Here is a 19,235-nt window from a genome sequence, read left to right on the forward strand (position 1 = left end):
TTGTCAGCACTGGAGATTTGCTCAATTTCTCCTGCAAGACCCGAGTCATCGGCGCAGCTGCCAGCATGCAAATTCCCACTGCACTTGAGTAAAGCTGTTTGCCTGAGCTTGCACGGCGTGATTTGCCATGGTGCTGTCAGCCTGGGCTTCACGCAGGAGAAAACAGCTCTGCAAGAGGCAGCTTTGAGGGGGCTCAGAGATACGTGAGCCTGATGGGAGCCTGTGCTGCCACAGCTGCTCTGTGTAGGCAGCTTCAAGGATAAAAAGCCACAGATGAATCTCTTCCTCAAGGCAGACGAGGTCTTACTCCTCTGCCAGCCGAAACCACCAGCTCAGCGGATGAAAATCAGACCAGAGACACCGACGGGCTCTGAGAAGTTGCAGTCGCAAGTTCCTGCGCATCAGCAAAGCTGTTGGAGCTGCTGGCATGAGCATGAGCCAGCTGTGATGTGCTGGGACCCAGCTCCAGCCTCAGTGAGCTGGGGACAAGCTCGTGTGCTTCACCTCGCCGTCAGGGTGAGCCCAGAGGAAGCCCGGGCACCCAGGACAGCCCAAACGACAGGCAGGAATTCGTTCTGCTGCCGCAGCGCCTGAGCCTTTCGGCCAGGAAAAGAAAATACAGCATGGCAGACAGAGCTTGTCCGAATCCCGACAGCCCTTCTTCTCCCAGCTTCCCAGTCTATTCCGAGGCGAAATTAATTCGAAAGAATTGCCCCCTGGAGTTTCTTTAATTACTGAGTGTTATTATTTGTATTGTGATAGCCTCCGTGGGTGCATACCACAGCCCAGCCACGCTTGTGCCAGGAGGAGAACACACACCACAAAGGTTTCAAGAGACCGTCGAGCACACACAGGAGAAACAAGAAACCTCGGTTGGCAACCAGGGCCCTATTTTGGTCGGCACTACCCACACACGTCGGCTAGGCAGCTCTCACATCATTTACAGGCTGAGCGAGACGTACTGGGAAGGAGCTGCCCTTGGAAGGAGGCAAAAGAGAGACCAGTTCCCTCCTCAGCCAGGCGTGCTGCCTGCAGAGAAGAGGGCAGCGGGGCCCACAGGCAGCGTTCCTCAAAGGGTGGGTGGCTCCCGAATCTTAAGTGGATTCTTCCAGACATTGTGAAACATTTGTACCTTGAGGGGAGATTAGTTTGCTTTTTTTTGACAGTCATAACATTGGCTCTTCCCTAAACACGTTCACGAAAAGACGAGGAGGAGCTCTTTATTTACCGACATTGTCTTGATGTCCTTGCCTCCCTCTACTTATTGTCTCCTTCCTTTTATTGAGCCGGCGAGTTCTTTACAGCAGCAGCCATCTTTCATCCTCTTTGCATGGTGCCAAACAAGGCCATATTGTCCACGACGGCCACAGGAGGGTGATACAAACAGCATTGCATGCCGAAGGGCATACAGAGGCTATCGCTGGTACAAACCATCAAAGACAAACGAAGGCGATCCGACAAACAAAACTGCAGTTGAGCTCGGATGAGCCCTAGCAAATCTTACGATGGTTTGAGATGCAGCTGCGGATCCCCAGAGCAATCGTCCTTGAACAAGAAGTGGTCACACTGAGCGTGGCAAAAGGCTGACCCCTGAGCCAAAGCTCCCAGAAGCCACCGACCGAAATTGCAGAAAAATAACACTCGGCTCAAACTCAGCCCATCTTTAAGGAAGTGCCGGCAGAACCGGGAAGGGCCTCCATCTGCCTCAAGCTGGGTGAGAAACCAAACGTGACACGGACAAAGCTGCACTCGCTAAATCCACGTCCGTCCCTGAGGAAGGCAAAGCACTGAGCAAAGGCAGACACGGGAGCCGACACGATTCCTTCCTCCCAAAGGGCAAAAAGTGCTCCAGCACCTCCGCTGGCTGCGGGAGGAGGGCGGTAAATTGAGAGCAGGGCGGCATGAACAGGGGGATGCAGAGGCCGGGGGCTGAGCAGAACAACATCAGGCAAGAAATCGGGCAGAAGAGGTGGCGGTGAGCTGCAGACGGCCAGAGCTGCAGCAGTGCTCCGGCCAGCCTGCCTTAGCAGCGAATCCGGCGGGCAGGGAGCCTCCTTTTCCTTTCTCTCCTCTCCAGAAGGAAGCAAAGCCATGGAGTTCGGCTTCTCTGTGAATCGGCGAGCCAAGCCACGGTTCTAAAAAGACACAAAAACGAACGGGGAGATGAGGGGTTGCGCGTCACAGAAGTCAGGATAAGAACTGCTTGCTGTGAGCAGAACCCGGAAGGTTTTTAGGAACACCTCGATAAGAGAGGATGCACCCCCCTCCCCCAAAGCTGGCTCATTCGCCTGATCTACCTTAAAACAGTGCAACCTTTCAAGCCCCTGGCAAGCCGTATTAACTAGGCCATAATCCTTCCCCCGCAGGCCTCGCAGAACCCAATAAAGTCGTTACTGCCAAAAGGGTGCGCTCAGCACAGCCGTGTTCAGCTATTAACGGGCTGCGCAACTATTTCATGTCTGGTAAGACAAATGAGGAACGGAGCGAGCACGCCCTTGGGCTTGACCGGAGCGTCGTTGGAAAGGGGAAAAAAAGCTTTTCGGAAAGGAAGGAAAAGGTGACGAGGTGCCTGGGAGAATCCTAAAGCAGTCAGTCGTCTTCCCTTGCAAGCCGGCACCTCGCCGGGGGGAACCGCGTGCCCCCAACACTTCTCTCGGATGCCTGTTGCGGGCAGTAAGGCTGCAGCTCGATGCTCGGGGGGCGCACGCTCGCACCAAAGCCATCGCAGCGGGCGGTATCGGGCCCAAGACTTGCAGTGGGGTTCGTGGGCCTCCTCCTGGGCCTTTTTTCCCCCCAGTTTTATCAGTTAGCCTCTGAAAACTCATCATCTTCCCCCAGCCACAGTTGTGCTTGGTGCTTAATTGCTTCTCGTGACGAAACCAGGGTGTGGAGACCGCAGCGGACTTGCTCCCTGTTAAAACTTCGCTTGGGGCCGGGCAGGGCTGAGAAGCACTGGGCAGCTGCTCCTGTAGGACACGGCTGAAGAAGCCCTGTCCGGCTGCTGCAAGCCTCTGGTGATCCAGAAAACTGAGCTGGCTTCCTACGATATTGCTGCCTTGCGGGAACAAAGAGAAATAAATCTTAAAGAACTGGAAAACAACCAACCAACCAAAAAGCTACACCGAAGAAATACACAAAGGGCTTTGGGGTTGCCCTCGAGTGCCCCTCACAACTCGTGGGCTTTCAGTCCCGCTCTCCTTGTCCATATGGACGCTGGCAGAGGACAGAGCTTCCACACGGGAACAACCAAACTGCTTTTTTGGGTTCTCCGGTGCAGCTTCTGCACAGCTGGAAAGGACCGGTGAAAATTGCTGTTGAATGTAGCTTGTGTGGCTCCACGCTCACCTCGTACAGGTACCAGCGCGTCAGGAAGTGCAAGAAAAAGCAGGGGAAAAGCTCTACGAAACACAAACAAAATGCAGAAATCCGGAACGGGCTTTGCCCACAATTGCCCCCTTCCCCCAAATTATTGGAAATGAAATGAATTTAGAGCAAAGAACGCCCTGCAGCATACATCAGCAGTGCAGGGCTTAGCTCTGTGGGGTCGCTGAGAAAAAGGAGGGGCCATTTCCATCCCACGGTGCGAGGAGCTGCAGGACCGAGAGCGTCACGGCTGCGGTAGTGTTTGCACCATCTCCTTTGGAGCACGGCATTAACGGGGGCTGTTCTGGGGAGGCCTCTTTTATGTTAGTCTCTTAACACAAACTTGGCTGAATTTTTTTTTTTTTTCCTCTTTGGTTTTCATTTAGGAAAACTGAAAAAGGGTAAGAGCATTGCTGCCAGCATTGACTTTTATTTTCACCCAAAGACACGCACCAACTAGGTGAGACCACCAGTTTCTCCCCCTTTTCCTGTCTTTTTTTTAAATTTTTTTTCCTTCTACCAAATAAATATTTTAAGGTAATGCACATCAGCACCGAGACTGCGAGGAGACACAGACGGGAAGGAGTTAGTCGCAACGCTCACAGTTCCACCTTGCTGCACTGGAAAGCCGTATAGTCAAAGCTTTCGGTTTGCAGTACTTGAAGTGCAACAAGTCATTTCGCAGCCCCAAACGCCAGGAAACACTGATCGAGCAGCCCCGAGACCACCAGCAGTGTTCCAAAGCAAAGCAACCCCCACGGGGAGCAACGTGACATCGCTCCGGAGGGGACTTTCTGGGGCAGCGAGAAAACTAAGGCGCTGCCCTAAGTGGTTCAGTACTTGAAATTATTAAAAATAGCAGCTTGTCGGTGCGAAAACAACTGGAAGGCGGGAGGGGCTGGGAGGAGAAGGCTGGGAGAGGAGACGCAGCCCCCGAGGCCGCCCGCTCTCCTCTGAAAGTGCGGTCCGAGTTTGGAGTCACTGCCAACGCAGCAACCGAAAAAAGGTAACTTTAAAAAAAAAAGGTGGTTGTGTGCAGCTTTTCCTGACTCCCTCTTGAGCCGACTGAATCTTGAACAAGCATTTTTTTTCCCCTCCTGTTTTTCTTCACCGACCTGAGTACAACTATTTGGGCAAACGCCCAGCTGTCCTGACCACGAGCGCTCGCCTCCAGGTCACTACTTCGGTTCGCGGTGGAGTTTTTCCGGGCTGCCACAAGCCACGGCACAGGAACGGCTCTGTTGCCTTAAACCTATCTTTCTCTCGCAGGGATCGGCGTGTGGGAGCGATGCCAGGTCCTGTGGGGACAGCGGGGTCCTGAGCACCCCTGGCCACGGCCCAGCGGCTGGAGCAGGGCACCGCGCGTAGCTGGGTAGGTGAGGGAGGCTGGCGGAAGGCAGCGGCGCTCCTGGAGCCTTCTGGGGCTGCCAGAGAGACGCAGGGCTCAACAAAACGCCCACCTCAGCCACTGCCTGAGGAAAACGCACATTTTTAAACCAGCCCTGAGGTCACCAAGCGTGACGTCCAACTGACAGGGCCTTCAGCAGGGAGGCTCCTACTCGCCCCTACTCCTCCCACCCCAAATATTTTCAGCGTGATAATAAAGAGCGTCTGCCTTAATGAGAAACCATAGGAACGTCCCTGCTGATAGGGCGGAAGAGTTAGCAACAAGCTGCTGCCCCGACCCGCACGTGAAGCTGACCTTGTGCTGGCTCTCCAGCCAAGCCACTTCTCCGCTTGTATCGCGTCCGAGGCACCAGTGAAATTCGGTTTTGTGTGACAGGAAAAAAAAAACAGGCACTTGACGAGATCTGGTTCGTGGCATTTTCAGACAAACATGGTTTCTGCTTTCCACACAGCCCTTTAAAAACACACACACTCAGTAAGGAGACATTTATTCCATTATTTCTGTTTGCAAATTTTTTGGTACAAAGTTTATTTTCAGAAGTTCCCACGTGATCCTTTCTTCTACCAGCTTCTTGTAGGATTTTTCTCTCTCTGATTTATTTTCTTTATCTGTTGAAGCAAAAGCAGTAATTGCTACAGAAAGCAATAATGGCAATATTACAAATATTTTACAGCAGCATCCATTCATCTCTTTGCCTCAAAAAAATAACAAAAATAAATCCAAAGACGAGATCCATACTGCCACAAAGGCTTAGGTTTGTAATATCAAGAAGTATGCTGCGTTCCCATATATGAGTTGTACAAGTCCGGCACAACTTTCCAAGTTTGTGCAGAGCCTGATAAATAAGACACAGAAATATCAGTTACATTATACTGTTTCTAAGAACTTTTACTCTGTAAAATGTTTGGTCACTCCAAGCTATAAGCTTAATCACATATCAAAGAACACAGGCAATAAAGCCCATCTTACTAGAACATATAGTATTAGGCCAAACAAAATATAAGAGGACAAAATCTAGTGGTCACTGAAGCCTCTTCAAAAAAGGTCTAAAACAGAATGTTTCCATTATGTATCAGAATAAAAATGTACTGTATTAAAATTTGATTTTCTTTTTTTCCTTTTTTTTCTTTTTTTTTTTTTTTACAAGCTGTCTTTTAATCAGTCTTCTATTTACAGTGCAGAACTTCTGCCAACTGCAGTAGTTTTAACTTTGGCACAACACTAAGTTCCAATCCTTTTGAGTATTCAAGTCCTGTGTGTGTCCAAATATTTTCTTGGTTTCACGAAAGTTTAGGCCCATTCACAGTTAACCAGTTTTCTTGAACTTTTTCAAGAATTGCTTCCCCTTCACCACGTTGGGCAGCTACAAAGGAAAGACACTGTAAGCTATTGCATCATTCATAAGAAACTCTTCATTCTAAACGCGAATAGCATCGTTGCTTCCGTTAACAACAGCACATACACCAGACATCACACAGACTGCTACATACTGGACACCTTCTAAAAACCTTGCTGGTCGTTAGTGAATCGTCTTCCTCATACTTCAAATACATTAACAACGCATTAACTTAGCTTCATTTCACATGTCAAACAGGACATTTAAATATATTGCAATATATTATAGAAAATTGCAAAGCTCCATCTTTTCTGTAAACGAGATCGACACCTGTTAACTCTCCTGTGCACATGAAGAGCAGTACCTAGTGCCACATTTTCTGTACAATATAAAGCCTTCCCAGGTAGGGCAACTCATTTTAGTGCATTTCTGTACAAACTGTAAGCATACATGCAGGTAACCAACTAAGCAGGATTGGGAACACTTCTGTAAGCTGGAACTGGAGGCAAGGGGAACATTGCAAAATCAGAGTGGAGCTCTCGTGGTTGATTGTTTCGTATCACAAGTGAAGACTTGGCAGCTTGAATCTTCTGTCATTCTAGCAGATTCTTTAGGGTAAGTTTCATGATAGGTATCTAGTATTGAATAAGCATAAGGAAACGCTTTGATCAACTGGGATACAAATATTACGCCTCAACACATTTTTAGGTATGCACAGTCCAATGTTCAGACAGTAACATTCCCTCTAAAATACTTTGGCAACCCGAAAACCGTATTTATGCCACAGCACGCCAACCCAGGATCAGTTACTTTATCCGCCACTGTAGTGCTATCTGCTCTAGAATAAAGAACAAAACCAAAAATTAAGACCTCACACTTCCCCACGCGTGCCAGGTAGGGGGTGGAGGCGAGTACCATTGCTACCCACAACGGAAGCCCGACAGGACACAGAGACCAGTGCTGCCACCCAGCCAGCACGCTCCAAGGTGAAGATTCATCTCCCCGAATTTCAGATGTCCGCACCATCCCATCAGTGTCTGCCTGCGAGCCGCCCGTCACAGTCAGCGGGGTTTGGGGCGCAGTTCGTCTGACCGGCTGTAGGCGTTCGGGATGAGCCGACTCGCACTCGTCAGCTACGCTGACCAGCTGCTGTGGTGTCCTGCTCAACTGCAGGCATCCGCGCGCACGGCCAGACGAATCCCCCCTTAACTCAGGAAAAGTGCTACGGGATCCTCAGCCACCACCCAACATTTCAAACGTTGTGGTGAGTCAGTTTTTTTCTATGAGTATCCACTGAAAAAGTGCAGATGCTCTTCACTGCAGCAGGAAAAAAAAAATAGACAAAAGAAAAGCTCAGACCATTAGACTCGAAAATACTGTCGGCAACCTGCCCGTGCTTCAAAACCTCCCTTTTCACAAGTGGGATAATGACACAGAAGTCGCAGCTATCGAGTGTGTATAAATAGCTATTGAGAGGACTTTTCACTGTTGCATCTTTCATTTTCCAATCTTTTCCTACAGCATTTTAATACCTCACCAAACCTCCAGTCACTTGACCCGCTAAGTTTGTGTCACGCTGCTCGCCAAACATATTTATCCCAGTACATCAAAAGCATCCCAGTACATCATCGACGGGGAATACAACAGGCGGAAGCCAGCACTGCTCAGGGTAGGGAACCGAGCCCTGCGCTTGCCTGTCCTATCCCCAGCTGACACGATCATCCCAGGCGTTCTCAACAACTTTCAGCAGTTTTACTGCTCCCTCATCACTGATACTAATTCCTCATTATTACTGAATGCAGGCAAAAGTATTTTCCAATAAATAATAAATTAAATCAAAGAAAGTAACTACATTTCATTGCACTCTACCTTTGTGCCTTCGGGTAAGGGCGGGGATATTTCCTATTACAGAAGCTTAACGATTATCTTCTCTCCTTGGGAGATAGGAACATAGAGAGGAGGATGTGGTGGAGCACACAATTTGGGGCTGCCGTATTTACAGGAGCAAACACTGAGATCCAACTTGGATACACAGCACTCCATTAAGTGCAAAAGGAAAATGCTCCCCACCTTAAACTACAGCTTAGTTCCTCAGCAGCCAGGGACTTGTTGTCTGAGTTTCTGCTGTGCTTTCACTTCTGAGGAAGATGGAGGAGGAGGAGAGTGTCTGCATCTTGGGGCTTTCTAGCTCACGGGACTGCATCAGGCTTTGAATCCCTTTGTATGGGCTCCAGAAATCCTCCCTCTGCTCTGAAGGAGAAGGGAGAGCATTCGCCTGCCTCAGAGTTCCTTGGTGAGCAGGAAGACAATAGGCTTTTTTTACCCAAAGTCAGCAAGCTGTGCATTAGAAAAATTATTTCACGTCACACGTGGACATTGCATGAGTTTCCTTACTGATGATCAAAGTTACAGCTGGCAACCATATTGCACATAATGCTGTGAAAAAACAGTAAAAATGGTACTGGACAAGGTTCAAAAATGGAACGGCCCGATTTACTATAGTGTATTAGAGATAACCCACTCAATTCTAGTCACGGGGTACCAGGTATCTTTCTTTTGCTTTCAGATCAGAGCAGGGATTTGTGCATGCTAAACATGAGTGACTGCAATACTTGTTCTGTCAGAAGAGCACGAGTAAAACTCATCTTGCTCATCAAGTTTTAGGTAAGTGAATTCTGCAGGGCGAGGAAAATGCGGAGTCAAGATTCTGCATTTCCCTTCTCCCACTCCTTCCAAGCCAGCTCTCCGTTAGTTCATTCAAACCCCAGGGGGGATGTCTCTGACTTTCTTTACAACTAACACCAACCCTAGGGCCATTATGAGGCTGATACTGGGAATTCAGCACTGCTTAGAGAGAACTGTGCTTTTTCATTGTACTCGGAAGAGTAAAACATGCCGTGAAGCAGCATGATCCAGGGACAGTGAGTGCCTCAGCAGCTGTGACACTGCTTGCGTGTTTTTAGCCCTTCTCCCTCTCGATTCTAGCAAAGGATTACCTTCACCCTGGCTTCATCTGAATTCCAGAGACAACATTAACCAGCATCGTAACAGCAGGTGCTCTTACCAGAAACAGTAGAAGAAAAAAAAGCTCAGCCTTAGCTCCAGAGGAACTGACGCTCAGGGCTGGATCCTGAAACAGTGCTCCCAGTGAAGGCCGAGAACAAACCAGCAACCCAGAGGTAAGCCCTGAGCCAGATCTGGTGTTTAGGACAGCGCTGCTCAGACTCCTCATCAGCTGAGAACGAGAACGTGCCGTACCCCCTCCACAATTTCTGTTTCTCTCAGGTGCCTGGGGCACCATGGCAAGGAGCACAGTGGCCTAAGATCAGATGAGATGAATCTGGGCTAAACCCCTGCTACCAGCACTTTGGGGTTGCCGCCAGCCATGACCAGGGTCTACAGACAAAGCAGAGCATCCCGACAGCCAACAGCATGCCAACAGCTCCTTCCAGTGCTCTTCCTATCAGCTCTGATGCAGGAGCCTCTGGTGAGCGTCTCCCACAGTGCAAATACACACGTGCTGTAAACATGAAATAAACTGGGCTCTTTTTTGCCAACAAAAATAGCAGACTGTGAGTGATATAAGTGCATACGACCGGCGTTTTCAGGACTGAACCTACCCAGATTTTTCTCGTCCTTGGCACAACTGAAAGGTTTACAACGTGCATCTAGCCTAAGGGAAATGGGGGTACCCTGCACCTCTCGTTATCCGGCCCACAGCACGTGGTTTAATTTAAATTCTGTACTCTGCAAAGAGATGAGATGGGCTGTGAATGCTGTTATAACAATATTATGCAATACGTGGAACTATAGTGTTTACAGCAGTTGAAAATCTGGTCCAGTATACGTCAGGCATCCTCCCTGATCATTTTACTCAAAGAAGACATCCAATCCAACTATATTTAGTCTGATAAACAATGTATTTCCTCTTCCTGCGTTTCTCAGACCAGATGTGCTAAGGCCTAACATTGTAGCTGAGTGTTATTTAACAGAGCACTGCCAAAATGGAAAATTTCCCAGTTTGATCATACAATTAACTTGGAACTTTATTTTTTTTGCATCTTTTAAAGAAGGTTAGATTTAGTGATGAACTAAATGCTAACAAAAATGAAGATGCTTATACGGGTTGCTTGGGTGGGTGTTTTTTGTTTTTTTCTTTAATTAATTCTGGCTCACCCTTAAGGTTTAAGGCAACTCCAGAATTCGCTTGCTGGAGGCATATTCCCAAGGAGTTTAAGGATTTGCTTTAATACTTTCAGAAACTTAAAAATAGCACCTCTTTCCCTACTAGTTTTGTCCTTTCCCACCCATCAAGCATTGATTTTTGACCCTGTAGTCCCAGTGGAGCTTGAAGCTAATGCAAATCTTTCTTTGATTTGCTGCTACCTCCAACAGCCTCACCCACACCATCACCTGCCAAACCATACCTCCCAGCCACCTGCAGCAGCCCCTGCTGGGAAGGCCAGATCCTGATCTCTCTGACACCACCTCACAGACATTTGTCAGACATTATTCCCTCTCTTGTTCCGACCTGGGTTTCACCCACAATCTGGCTAGAAAATCAGATGTAATATGAACTCCTCTGCTTCAGAAAATCATCGCTGAAAAGACTTCCTTGATCTTCTGACAGTTATCACAGTAAGGAAGAAAGAATAACTCTAGATTAGGTTCTTGGAGATGTGGAAACATTAGGACACATTTTCTCTATGCTAATCTTTCCCTCACAGGTCAACAGATGCAAATGCCTACAGAGAAGATGTCGACAGATTTGGAAAGGAGATCGCTAGCGTACTTTCTGTTAGTGCCCATGTAAAAGCAGACAATGCTGGTTACAGCAGCACCAGTTCATTACCATCTTTAGACATCTAAATATAGAGTAACTTACCCCTAAAAAATGCAGACCGACAGCAGCACGAACACAAACTACTCTTCCTTGGAGTACCACTACTCTAGAATGCCAGGTATCTGCCTAAACTTTTGTGAATTTGGCCCACCGTTTTTAAGTTGGTTATCCAAACGCTACTATGACTTCACTGCCTCGAGACCAAATGGCATTTTTTCCTTTCTTTTCCTTTCTTTTCTTTTAATATAGACACTCATCCAAGATGCAGATGCTCCCTATCCGATTCGACTACTTCTGGGGTTCAGGTAGATCGAACCATCCCTATAAATACGTGTGTTCACCCAGCAGCCCTAAGAGCAATCAGCGCAGTGGCAAGCTCAATCCATTAGGCTGAATTTTAGGTTAAACTTGCACGTGAAACATTCAACCGGGCTATCGCTAAAGAACAATTAAACACCGGTGTGTTTATCATTCCTAACCATCTAAAAGCCATATAACTTCATTTTGTTTGAGAATTATAAAGCAGGTCATTGCCACAACTTACTTGAAAACCTTTCTTACTAGCACCTGAAGACGCTTTTCGCCTCTGTATCTGTGTATTCTTACAAAACCGTAAGCAATGCTGAAACAATGAAAACAGGCAGTTTCTGCCTCATGTTCACCTTAAAATACAGTGTAAGATTTCAAGAAATTAGTCTTTTTAGCTAGAAACATAAATACTTTTCTTACCATTTTCCAACAAAGTAAAGAATGCATAAGCTAAAAATGAATGTTGCTATCAACTGCATCAAGTCTGTCAGGCATTTAAATTAAATTGATGTAGGATACACTGATTAAATTTAACGAAAAGCATCTTCTAGCATTAAACTCATTCAGTTAGCTCACAATTATCAGCAAGAAACATTTCAGCACAAGCTCTGTAAACCCAAAACACTTTGAAGATATGCAAAAGGTGCAATATCACCTCGTTTTCTTAAACCAAGCAATCCTCACCCCTAGGTTCATTGATTCCTTTGTCACACTTTTCCCCTTCTCTTTTGTTTTGAATTCTTTCCTTAAGAAATAAACCCAGGCCTTGAAACCTTTCAGGTGAAGTGATGTTTGCAAAAACACATCCCAGGTTTTTGTATTTTCCTCCTTCGTGAGCAGGCAATGTTCTCCTACAACAACAAAAAAATGCATCTGTGGTGGTTTGTGTTTTTTTGGAATTAAACAACATAAGGCAATCAAATACTGAGAAGCAGTCATGTGAATGATGAACCTTCCCATCGGTAATGCGGAAGAGGAGGAGCTGAACCAGAGCTGATTTATAACCCCATGTCCTAGGCTAGGCCTGAGGATGTCCATCTCTGGTAGCAAGGAAGCAAATGCTCGTCGCCTGCACGGGTAGCATCTTGCCCATGTTCTCTCGGGTGCAAGTAAGATGCTTTGCAGGTGCTTGCTAAAACTGAAGGCCAGGAAAAATTGTGTGGCTCTTCACCGTAAGATCAAACCTAATTCACAGGTTTTTGGCTCCCGGATCCCAAACTGTGCGTCAATCTGATTTGGAGAGTTTACGCTTAACATGTCGGGGAGGTTCCCAAGTATCGCTATCATCTGTTTCTTCCTCGTCTTCCTGATCTTCCAGCATTTCATCTTCTTCCTCGTTCTCCTCAAAGAGCTCTATTCCAAGTTCTAATCTTCTTTGCCTTTCTGCAAACCACTCTCTGACCTGCTCATACCCCATGTGAGATTTGGCTACAAGTTCATCGAGGTCTTGCTCATTAAGGAATTTGTGCTTCATGTAGTAGTCCTTCAGGATTGCTGTTCCAGTTTTGAATTTTATGACAGACACGCCTCTGTCCCAGCAATTTAACCTCTTGCTTCCCCGAGGCCTCCCTCGAGGCCTCCCTCTCCCCCTCCCTTTTGGTCTTCCTCTCCCTCTCTTCCTCGCAAAGCCTTGCCCGTTCAAGCTGTTCGCGTTGGCGCTCTGGTAATAGTAATACCACTTCAGTCCGCCGTTTTTCCAGGCGTAGCGAGTATCTCCGAACCAGCTCACAATTTCTGATCTTGGGAGCCCCGTTTCTTCTGCCAGCTTGTTGTATTCTTGCGGGGATGGCCACTGAGTACGAACAAAGGAACTTTTAAGCATGTGCAGCTGCTCTGGGGATTTTTTGCCTATTTTGCTGGAAGCGGAGCCCCCTGATTTTGGTCCTGCTGCTCCATCTCCCACGGATGTTTCTCCAGCCTCCTCTTTTGAGCTGCTGGCATTGCTCTCATTCACATCGGTTCCCTCTTCCTTTAAGACATTCGACTTCCTTCTTTCTGTAAACCAGGCATCAATCTCTCTCCTGGTAAGTTTGGTTTGGGCTCTTAACCTGTTCATCTCTTCATCTGTAAGGACAGGGCTATTAAGAAAACTTGCCTGGAGGACTTGCAACTGTTCAGCCGTCTTCTCTTTGAACTTCTGCGGGGTGAAATCAGGAAATGCACCCCACGATGACTTGCTCTGCGGAGCGGCTCCTGTTGGGGACTCGTTCATTTCATCACTTGAATCAATAACAATGGTGGCACACGAATCACTGTTGAGATGAATCCCGTGATTATTCTTCGAGTTCCTCTGATTGTAGCGCGTGTCACTGAACCACTTCTTGATCTCTCCTTTAGTCAGGCCCGTTATTTTCATAAGCCTGCTAATTTCCGAATCTTGAGGAAACTGATTCTTCAGGTAGCTGACTTTTAATTCTGCCAGCTGTTCCTTTGTTTTTTTTGCTCGCATGCCAAAGGAATCGGGATTCATTAGCGTGGTTTCGTTTTTGATAGGCTGAGGGGCAGGAACAGCAGCTACTTGTTTGGTTTCTGCCATGGGCTGAGCAGTGTGAATCTGACTCTTCTGCAGCTGGGTTTGGTTTGGGACTCCCGCTACAGTCAAGGCTATCGGGGCTGTCACTGGTAACGTATTTGCACCTGCGACTTGAGTGAGAACAAGTCCTGGCTGACCGACTATTTGGCACGTCTGTAAAATCGAAGGTAACCCATTGCTAGCGGCAGAAATGTGTGCTGGGATGACGGTAATCGTCTGCGGCACGGTGTGCACCGTGCCATTAAATTGCTTCCTCCTCGCTTCCTCCACTTCCTCCGGCGTCCAGCTCACACCGTGCTTCAGACGTTGGGCAGAAAACCAGATTTTAATCTGTTCCTCTGTGTACTTCGCTTGGGTGGAAAGAACAGTGATTTCTGACATGGTTGGGTACGGGAATTTGTTGTAAGTGTTGAGCAAAAGAGGATTGTTGTCCAGAGCAGTGTTATAGGTTGGAATGCTATTTACAGGTATCAGGACTTTGGGGATCAGGTTTGAGTTCTGTGGAGCTGTAACAGCTGTTATAACCTGTGCCACCCCAGGCTGAAGCACCGGTGCTGGAGTCACCACCGTGCTCGGTACGTCTGCTGCGCTGCAAACAGCCGAGTGGCTCGCTTTTGACTCAGAAACCGACGGTGGTGGGTTTTCTACTACTTCTTCCGAGTTTGGCTCTTTTTCCGTTCCCTTTTCTTCGCCAGGAATGTCATCGACTACGTTGTGGAAAACGGCAATGCGTTTAGTTTCGGTTTTGTTTTTCATCATTTTCATAATAGGAGTTTTGCTAATGGAGATCCCTGACGAGGGGGCCTCGGCAGGGTCAGCCTGCTCAGCATTTTCTTCTCTAACAAAACTCCCATCAAAAGTGAGATCGTTTACAGTCTGTTCAAAGATTGTCTGATTATTACGTTTCACCATGGTCAATTTAAAATTCTCCTCGCCGGGGTGGTACTTCAAGTTGTGTTCTGAGAGAGCGTCGTATCTTTTGGTGAGAAAATTGCATTCCACACAAACATAGGATGAATTTAGTACGACGTTGGGATGTTCCGAATCCACGTGGAAAGTAAACATATTGAGATCTGGAGTCTGAAAAGTACAGTATTTACACTCATAGCCACCTTCTACTTTATTTGTGTTTTTCTGATTGTCTGAATCCACACACTCGTGAACGTCCTCCTCGCTTGTGATGCTCTCTGCTGTAGGGTTATTCTCCGCTGGCGCAGCTGCGGGTGGTCCTTCCTCCACGTCTGACACCGTTCCTAGATCCGGATCCTGCTCGTTGGCTAAGACCATGCACGGTGTTGTTGATTTCCGTTTACTTGCCATGCCTGTTCTGTGGATGTGATACTGACCGGTCAGCTACAGACTTAGCTTCGAGCTCTTCTTGATTGGTAATAATGGCTTTTGGTACTTCAAGTCAGTTCTTGTAACGTCTCAACATTTATCCCATTAGCAGCTTTTCTTTTGTAGTGCAATCAGATTAAAAAAAGACAGTTGAGGATGAAATGTTGAGACACTGTCTTAAAAGTCCACATCCACCACCTGTAGCAAAGAAGAGAGTGTAATTAGTTCAATTTAAAGACTAACTTCCATTCTGCTACATAGCATGGTTTAAGGTAACGCAGCCCTTTGGGGTTCCATCCACCACTGTTCACCCCTGAAACCAGCAGACCCGTTCCAAGAAGAGACCCTCACAGCTAAGGCAAGAAAGACGAATTCCAACTCAGTTATTACAGGCTGGAACTTGTTTTAATTCACATCAATGCAGTGAGAGGTGCAAGACAGAGAATAGTACAGAAAAGGCAACCTTCTGTTTCCCCTCTGTTTCCTTGCTCTTGGACTGCTTTGTGTAAGCTACAACTCCTCTCAGCCGCTCTGTGAGCTCAAGTCCTCCCCATCACAAACTCACCCCCAGCACGACATCTGTGCTGCTGACTCCATCCTGTCTTTTACGCCAGACATTGTGAAGGACCTTAAAAAAGGCACGTTTAGCCTATTTTTCTGTTTCATTACACATGTAGGTACAAGCATGCACAGGGCCTTTCTCCCCAGTCTGAAATTAGGCAAAAAATGCCTTTTTAAGGCGCTCTGACAGACAAAAGATGACTATCCCTTCTTCCTAGCTCCCCAAATGTCATTCTTCCAGTGAAGGCCAATCCCAGACCAATAAAAGTTGATTGTTAACAAATGGCAATTAACTAAAATCTGTTTTCATGGCTCTATGCATTAACGGGGACATGATTGATTGCGTGAACTCTGCCAGAGGAAAAAAAAGCATTAAAAAGTGATATAGCAAACAGAAGCCAAACAAAATTATGTATTTTCTATTCAGAATTCCTTGTTCACTTCTAAGAAAAACTAAAGAAGTACCAATCCAATTTGAGGGCTACATAAATTCAGAGAATAAATATGTTCTTAAATAGCACAGACTGGAGTGAGTTTTATCCCACTGAGACCACAACTAGGCTGTTGGAAATGATGCACAAACTTCTGCAGCGGGTTATACTCTCTGTAATAGTTTTCTTCTTGAAATAAAAGCAAGACGCTGATTTCTCGTGCAAGAAATCCCATAGATACACGAGTCTGTAGACAGGGGAACATGATCTACTGCCCGAAGCGGTGGCATGCTCATGTGCAAGAGGAACATTCAAGCAGCTGCTTCAGAAGGTTTATAAGGCATGTAACAGGTTAAAAACAGAAGGCCAGCTTTGTTCTTGACAAAATCTTAAAAGAATCTTAAAAGAAGAGCAGTGTAAAAGGAAGAAGCGCAGTTTAAAGAAACGAGAAGGAGAAAATAAATACTGTTTCCCACAGTACAGTAACACAGTCCTTTATTTTTGATTATGGGGAGAGCAGAGGCTGTGGCTAGGAAGGAAGGCAAATAATTCTGAACTTCACATTTTGTCTTCAGGCAAAAGACAAAATCGCTCATCCCTAGCTATGACACAGTGCTGCTCTGCAAGCTCTCCTTTTGAAACTGTGCCTTACTGCACTTTTCTGCAAAAATCCTCCCCAAGTGCTTCTAAGTGACCCTCCGAATCTCCCTGCGCTGCTTCTCTGCCTACACCTGAAGTGTGCAGCCCAGGACGACAGGCTCCTTATGCCAAGGATACGGTTACACAGCATTAAGGACACCGACAGTGCTCCATAAATCTCAGGTAATCATCATTCCAGGATCATAATTATTTCATAGAGCTGGCGTTGAAAGGCACCCTTCTTCGACAAGCCAACGCTGGCAATCTGTAAAATTGCAGAGAGGTGTAAAGGATATTTATTTTAAAGTATATACAAAGCGTGCACTGCAGACTGTCTCATTTATCTTCGCAGTGAGAAAGCCACGAAGCTGAGCTAAATGGATCCATTTGTCTCCCTGCCCTGAGGGACGAGAGGTAGAGCATCATTAACTGTGCCCCTCCTCTGCGGGGCTGGAGGGCTCTTCACAAAAGACAGGCAACTGCCAAGACGCAATGTTGGGCAATTCTCCTGGGGAAGAGCTGGGTGGTATTACCTAATTTTTCTGCGATCTTGAGTAAAATTTCCGAAATGCCAGAAATGCCAGTTGTCAGAAGCTGCTTAGCAGCCAGCAGAGCTGGCCGGAGTTGCAGTTTGACGCGACTTGAGGTGCTTTGCAGCGCCCCGTGCGCCGAGCAGAACGCAGGACCGGCTCTCGGGGCAGCCCGACGAGCACGGGGCTTGCTGCGGGTCAAGCCGTGGGGCGGCCCGGAGCGCAAGTGGAAGCAGTGTTTGACCTGACACGCAGCGTTGAAGCATGCTCGAGATAAGGCCTGAGGTAAAGAAGAAAATGTGAACCCCGTCCAACAGATCAATAAGCGTTTCCCCAGGCCCTCACTTACCCAGCTGCCTATAACCCTACAAGCCCACGTGCAATTAATTGCATCACCCGTGCCCTCGGAGCTAAGTCTCTGTAACACGGCCCTGGTTCCCGTGTTTGGTTTTGCTCACCATGTCCAGGCAGACCGTCCCAGCCCTCTACTGTTGACCAAGCAATGCGTTTCTTTGAGGCAAGCAGGTCTCAGGAAAAGAAAGCCACATCTACGCTCTTCTCACTACACAATTTTTTTAAAAGACATCGTGATTTTAAAACCCTGTTTAGTTCAGAGCTATAACAGCATTCACTATTCTCAAATCCCACCAAAGCCAGATGTTTGCCACCCTTCCCAGCCTACCTTCCTCTACAAACCTTCCAGAAACCCCTGTACCGGTTACTAATGGGATTAGTGCAGCTGTAGCACGCTGCCTGATGATGTCCTTTCAGTTTACCAGGGAATTACGACAACTCACACTTGAGCAGTAGATCAAAGCAATTACGCACCACCCCAGTACTTCAGTTCCTCTGAAACACCTCTCCTGTTCTGCTTACGAGGATGCCACGTGCGACCTTCTCATGTATTTTGATTTCAGGAGGGTTTGCAACATCCCGTTCCAGGAGGCAGATTCCACTAACAAGGAATGAATGCAAGTTTGCTTGGGATAGCTTTTTGACAAATCCACCTGTCTTAAAAATAAAATCTTGTTCTCTAGGTGCTTACAGACTTTTTTTTAAAGTAAATTCTTCCCGTATTTTTCTGGGAACAGATTCCATTAACCGACCCGTAATTCCCTACGTGTTCTCCTCCTCTGCTCGTGCCTCTCCCTCATTTAAGACCAGGTATTATGTCTGCCTGCCCCAACTCCCCTGAGACCACCCCTCATCCTCCATGAACTCCTAAAGACTACCACTAATGGTTCAGAGGTTGCTTTGGCTTCTCCCTTAAATACTTTCAGGTCAAATACATGAGCGAAGATTTTCTATTCCTATCTGGACTCTATTTTTGTATTTTTCCGTCTCACTACAATACAGAAACTCCGTTGTGCAATTTGGTTTGTCAGGAAGCATTTCAGGCGTTTGCACCATGTCAAAAGCTTCATTTTTCGCTGGGTGGCTACATCCACAGAGCTGCAGTCAACAGCCCAGCATCTAAGACTCGATTACTAACTGCAGGATGAACGGATTGAGAGCAGCCCTGCGGAGAAGGACTTGGGGGTCCCGGTGGGTGACAAACCTAGCAAGAGCCAGCAGTGTGTGCTTACGGCCCAGAAAGCCTGCAATATCCTGGGCTGCATCAAAAAAAAGCGCGGCCAGCGGCTCCGGGGAGGTGGTGATCCTCCTCTGTGCCACCACTGTGAGACCCCACCTGGAGCCCTGCACCCAGCCCTGGGCCCCCAGCACAAGGACATGGATCTGTAAGAGCGAGTCCAGAGGGGGCCACGGGCAGGCTCAGAGGGCTGGGGCACCTCTCCTACAGAGAAACAGAGCTGGGGTTGCTCAGCCTGGAGAAGGGAGGCCTTACTGCAGCCTCTCAGTACTCACATGGGGCTTTTAAGAAAGACAAGGAGGGACGTTTTACAAGGGCGCGTAGCGACAGGACATGGAGTAATGGTTTTGAAC

At 47.3% G+C, this 19,235-nt stretch overlaps 1 protein-coding gene and 1 long non-coding RNA gene across 25 annotated transcripts in view; one reads left to right on the forward strand and one right to left on the reverse strand.

Annotated features, from left to right (window-relative positions):
- On the forward strand, positions 1-5,861 carry LOC121064870. The gene is made up of 2 exons (XR_005816744.1): positions 1-4,199; positions 4,633-5,861. It is a non-coding gene; the product is annotated as an uncharacterized LOC121064870 (long non-coding RNA).
- Positions 5,246-19,235, reverse strand: part of ZHX1 (zinc fingers and homeoboxes 1) — a 27,442-nt gene continuing 13,452 nt past the window's right edge. For 7 of the 24 annotated variants that reach the window (XM_040547029.1, XM_040547030.1, XM_040547043.1 and 4 more), the window contains 3 exons: positions 16,900-17,026; positions 15,696-15,732; positions 10,247-15,328 (listed from right to left, as the gene is read on the reverse strand). In XM_040547029.1, the coding sequence (XP_040402963.1) occupies positions 12,485-15,112 (2,628 nt within the window). In that variant the 5' untranslated portion in view covers positions 15,113-15,328; positions 15,696-15,732; positions 16,900-17,026 and the 3' untranslated portion in view covers positions 10,247-12,484. Of the gene's footprint in view, positions 6,743-10,246; positions 17,027-19,235 lie in introns of those variants that run through there. The other 17 variants (XM_040547026.1, XM_040547028.1, XM_040547042.1 and 14 more) reach the window with 11 other exon arrangements.

The sequence above is a fragment of the Cygnus olor genome, chromosome 2 (assembly GCF_009769625.2).
Source record: "Cygnus olor isolate bCygOlo1 chromosome 2, bCygOlo1.pri.v2, whole genome shotgun sequence".
In the NCBI taxonomy this organism is placed as follows: Eukaryota; Metazoa; Chordata; class Aves; order Anseriformes; family Anatidae; genus Cygnus; species Cygnus olor.